This window comes from Batrachochytrium dendrobatidis, assembly GCF_000203795.2.
Source record: "Batrachochytrium dendrobatidis JAM81 unplaced genomic scaffold BATDEscaffold_13, whole genome shotgun sequence".
Classification (NCBI taxonomy): Eukaryota; Fungi; Chytridiomycota; class Chytridiomycetes; order Rhizophydiales; genus Batrachochytrium; species Batrachochytrium dendrobatidis.
This window is the reverse complement of record NW_006281111.1, coordinates 12,939-18,339: the sequence shown is the minus strand read 5'-3', so window position 1 is coordinate 18,339 and position 5,401 is coordinate 12,939. Positions and strand designations below refer to the sequence as shown.

The following is a 5,401-nucleotide window of genomic DNA, read 5'->3' as shown; positions in this document are numbered from 1 at the left end:
GTCGTTGCAGAGTCTACGCAATTTATTTCTAATGAAGCAATCAACGCTTCAAGTCCCCGGATTCAGGAACTATCTCAACCCGATTCCGAAGTGGAAGACACACCACTTAAAAGTAAAACTCAGGGACCATATTATTATTACAAAAGGCAACCAGACGTTGATTACATGAACTCAAGTCTCGTTTCTGCCAATATATCTAACTCAACATTTCCATCGAATTGGAAACAAGCCATGACTGCCCCGGATGCAAATCTCTGGAAGATCGCAGCAGATAAAGAAACAGAATCAAGGGCACCATTATTTACTCATAGCTACAATCTAGGCGGTGGTATTACACCGTCTGTACCTATTGTGATAGATAATGTGGTAAGTCCAGAAACACCAGAAATTCCATATCGCGCGAGTACGCTAACTGGAGGGGAATCAAAATCAGGTCGGCGACAAGTACCAATAGTAGTACAGACTGCAAGAAATACAGCAAGAATGACTGTAGCAGATCGCGGGACCAATATTAAAACAAGCCATGGACGCATAACTCAGGAGGGGTTATTAGGGCGTGCCATCAGCAAAAATAAGGCTATAAAGACATCGCTAAATAAGTCGAGTCTGGCCGGTTATAGGAAACCGAACCGTAAATCGAGATCGAAGTCTCAAGGTTCGAGGAAAGAAGTTCAGGAACGTCCAGTTGACGTTATGAACAGGGACAGAGCCACGATGGCTGCTCCCATAAAATCGACGGTCACAGTTGAATATCCAGGAGCGATATCAGAGACTGCTGACGCGTCTGAGCCGAGCATTCAAGCTGCGGTGGAACAAAGAATGGTTGAGAATTTACCAACCAATACAAGTCAAGAAGAACACTATCTAAAAGATGTTCTCAAAAGATTTTACATGTTGGACTGCAAACCAGTTGCAACACCAATAGAATCTGGCACCAATTTGACTGCATCTCTCCCAACGGAACCAGTTACCGACGCTCCTTATCGCGAAGCAGTTGGAGCTTTGATGTACGCAATGGTTGCTACTCGACCAGATCTCGGCGCTGCCATCGGTCAAGTTTCCAGATTTATGCACCATCCAAACGATACACATTGGACTGCTGTTAAACGTATACTAAGATACGTAAAATACTCACTTAATTATTCTCTTACGCTAGGAGGGGATAACACCACTCTGGTAGGATACTGTGACGCAGACTGGGCAGGAGATGTAGACTCTCGGAAAAGCACCTCCGGATACACTTGCTTTCTAGGCAATAGCTGTATATCATGGAGATCTACTAAACAGACTTCTGTAGCTATCTCAACTATGGAAGCTGAATATGCAGCCGCTGTCACTGCCACTCAAGAATTATTATTTCTACGCAACATGCTTAATGAACTCGGATTCACTCAAGAAACGCAACATGCTTAATGAACTCGGATTCAGCCAAGCAAAAGCCACGGTACTCTACTCCGATTCACAATCAGCAATTGCAAACACGGAAAATCAAGCACCCAATCATGCTACAACTAAGCATATGGACGTCAAGCTTAAATTCCTACGCGACCAAGTCTCGCAAAAGAATATACTAGTCATGTATATTAGAACTCAAGATCAGATCGCGGACATCATGACAAAAGGTCTTCCAAGGATCGCCTTTGCCCAATTCTCAGATCTACTTGGACTGAGAGCCGTTCAAGGCGAGGAGGGGTGTTAAAGAAATCAGACCTTTGTTGAAGCAATCAAACATTGCCGCTTTACAAGCAAAGCTTAAAGTGGAGATATTATATCTCCACTTTCTCCACTCACTCCCTTAACTAAATTACTATAAAAGCCAAGATACTTTCTTACTAAATAAACCATCCTCTGAATATCCTCTAAATATCATCTAAATATCATCTGACATAATTCCGTTATTATCTATTAAGTTTAACTCTTATTCTGTTGACTTTCATTTGCGTGACTACTTCCTGATTATCATTCAAGATCTCTTCTGACCGATCTTTTCTACAGCGGCAGATTATATATTATTACCTTATACTTTACTAATTGAAAGACTCAGTCTCTTTCTATATTTTCTATCTCTATACTTCTTGCGCGATAATCAAAAATCTTTAACACAAATAACCAGTTTTATTGATATATCTGCTTAGCCATCAAGTTTCTCGTAATTAGGCTTTGACCGCCTACTACTACGACGAATACTATCACGGAGAGTACTACCAAATCGCGAAAATGATCTCCTGAGAGTAGATGTGTCACCTGAACTTGAACCGCTTGGTTGTTTAGGCAATCTAACAATATGCATCAAATTCATGATCAGTATATCAATCGACACATCCACACACCAATATCAAACAACTTACTGTGGTAATGGCCAGAGCACCTGATCAGCATTCGAAATAGTAGGATATCCATCAGTCACGGCTTCGCATCCACATCCAGGACCAAGCCCAATGCGTTTATTTTGTCGATCAAATACCAATCTAAGTCGGTTCATAAATGGTATACCAAGAGCTGCATTTTCATTTGGACCAGCTTCTACAATAAATCTAACTATAATCCAACATGTATATTAGTCAGGTTAATCAAACAACACATATTGCATACAATTGTCAAATATTTACATTCTTTGGAATTGACTCTTTGTAGATAGTCTCGAGGACCCAGTTTGATTGTTACAACGGAGTTGCGATTGTCATCAGTCACGGGGTTTTCAGCAAACATTGTAATTGAAATCGTTGGCATCCTGTCCCAATTGATACTAAGTTTGGATTTGAGGATTAGACGGTTTTCCCAAAATATTTTTTTAATTTCTGTTTTGCTGAGCTTGTGCTTGTGTTTGGATTTAGTCTTTTTGACAGTGATCGCATCACTACCAACAATAGCAGCAACCAGCGTTTCCACGACTACTCTAGGAAAATACATATATACAAAGCATGTTTGTAGATATGAGTACAAAGTATGACCATTCTTTAATATATGCTTTTGAAATTCCTTGGGTAGATCCACTTTTTCGCCATTGACTAGTATACTCTTGATATTGACAGTAAACTGATCGTTTGTTGGTGAGTCTACCCATGCAACACTTTTTCCATCCGTTCCACATTTTGGAGTTACATCCATATTTCCTATATTGATGGAGCTTTTTGAAAGCATTTTATACGGACATAGTTGAAGACCAATCTCGTTATTGGGAATGACACCACCATTGTACAAAGCATCTATCGCAGTGACTCGTGAATGATGATCTGACAACGAGGAGTAGCCAATTCCAAATACTCCTTGATCGGGGTTTCCACCAATACCAACCAGACTTGCCGATTGTTTTTTAACTGCTATTACTGGTAAATTGATTCCAGTTATCCTAGTACCCGGAATCGTCACATCGGTGTCGAAACTAAACCCTTTATACTTTCTGCTTTTGTACCTTATAGTAACGGGCTTCCCACTTGAAATACTTTCTGGAGTCGAACCTACATTGTTGCTTGAGCTAGGAAGTGGTACCACTATATCAAAAACTGATGAATCAACTCGTAAATCCAACTATTTTAAACAAGTGTGAGATTGATTCAACGTGGTACAAATTGATATCAAACTACAATGCATGACATGATACATACATTGATTCCATGAACATTGACTTTCATTGTGTAGCATTTTGTGATATCACCACCCAACACAACGGATGATCGTTTTGACAGCCTATTGTTCGATTGACTGACAATTCCAACTGGTGGATGTAATGCAAGTCGAACTGCAGCAACCGCTTGTAACGCAAGTAGAACGCATTCTAGAGTAATCAACATTGTACCGAGTAGTGTGATGAAAATGGGTTGAATCTGATACATGACTGCCGTTTTATAACGACGGCAACTTCAAGGGTGACAATCGGCACCTTTCAAATCTGATCAGAAAAAGCCAAATACACCATGTAGGGTCAACAAACCCAGAAACACACCGTAGGTCGAATCAATATACAAGCATCGCTGTTGGTGTATAATCAACCTCAGTAGTATTCTGCGTTGATCTCTTCGATTGCGGTCATGTATCCAGTGATCAGGTATTGTCAGATTTCCACTTGATTATGAATAGTTATCATCACATATACAATACATTATCACAGCATATACTGTCACTGTATACCAAATATTTGACTGATTGTTCAATTGGTCATGTTTTGGATCACTCGGACACAACAGCATCAAACAACCTGTTATTGCAGTATTTCAAAACCATGACTTTTCCATTGGTATGACTGCATGGTCATTTTAGATTAATGTAGACTGTACACATCAAACATTGCTGATCGTGCCACAACATGATCAACATCAAACTCGGCAAGCTGTCGTTGATACACCAAATGAGTGATGTTGTACTATAATTGAATTGGAGATTGGCAGGTCGTTCAACAAACTGGCCGTGTCAACAGGTCAGATTGTCATCGTGTACATGAACCACAATGGATGATCATGTCATTCAAATCAGCACACAATCTACTGATATATGCAAAACAACACCACCAATACAATACAAATCAAACCCAATCACAAACGTGGTGTTGAATCCAATGCATGCGAGTACTTTTTAAACACATGATACACACTGATGGTGATGGTTGCTGACAGTCACATTGCAGTGTACATGTCCAATAGTGTCCACTGTCATGTCGATTGTTGCTATCCGTGACATCCAACTGTACTTGTATTCACCAAATGTGTACAACATCTAGGGCTGACTGCCGGATGCTCTCATGTTTGGCATACAACTAGTCACCATCAGACCAAGCGTATACGCTAGTACAATGCCATGAATCTATTGGCAAGTGGTTTCGATTTTATTCTGGCGCGTTGAGGGTTGGATGTGTACTAGACACAATGTTGTGGATATAACTGAACCACAACAGGGTGATATCATGCATAATGGTACGGCCTGGATCTGTTTGGTAGATATGCAACCATATATATGACAGCCCAATCCGTCCTTTATCACGGGTTGGTTTTAGAAATGTCTGTTATTTTGGTTGATACATGTTTCTTGCATAGATTGACAGTATTGTATGTATTTAGTCTGATTACATTGTAAACAGTCTGGTTGATTACTCATTCACTGCTAATAACCCGTTTGTACAACATAATCGATCATTTGCTCAGTATCGAGTATTTCCAAATACAAACTTGAATGAAAAGTCTTGCCACAAGACTGATCAACTGTATTACTGTTTACACTGTGGTATTATTGATGTATTGGAATACTTGGTGTTCAGATACACGATGATAATGGTAGTACAAATCATGGCAGTTGTATAAACCAAACGTGATTAAAGCCAATAATAATGTCAGACAAGATTGGATAATGAATTAGCGTGTAAATCATCAACATTGACCAAGATTGATGAAATGGTGAGATTGAGTTGGAT

General features: G+C 39.8%; 2 protein-coding genes across 2 annotated transcripts in view; one reads left to right on the top strand and one right to left on the bottom strand.

The window, feature by feature from the left end:
- The window catches only part of BATDEDRAFT_27293 (uncharacterized protein), a gene marked incomplete at both ends in the record, with an annotated part of 3,576 nt that extends 1,490 nt beyond the window's left edge, over positions 1-2,086 (top strand). The window contains 2 exons of the mRNA XM_006681574.1: positions 54-366; positions 2,039-2,086. Of these exons, the coding sequence (XP_006681637.1) occupies positions 54-366; positions 2,039-2,086 (361 nt within the window). The remainder of the gene's footprint in view (positions 1-53; positions 367-2,038) is intronic.
- Positions 2,087-2,131: 45 nt separating this feature from the next.
- BATDEDRAFT_27292 (uncharacterized protein) lies at positions 2,132-3,833 on the bottom strand (the record flags this gene model as incomplete). Its single annotated transcript, XM_006681573.1, has 4 exons — positions 2,132-2,276; positions 2,349-2,538; positions 2,610-3,528; positions 3,606-3,833. The coding sequence occupies 4 exons, from the start codon at positions 3,831-3,833 to the stop codon at positions 2,132-2,134; spliced, it is 1,482 nt and encodes a 493-aa protein (XP_006681636.1).
- Positions 3,834-5,401: the final 1,568 nt, after the last annotated feature.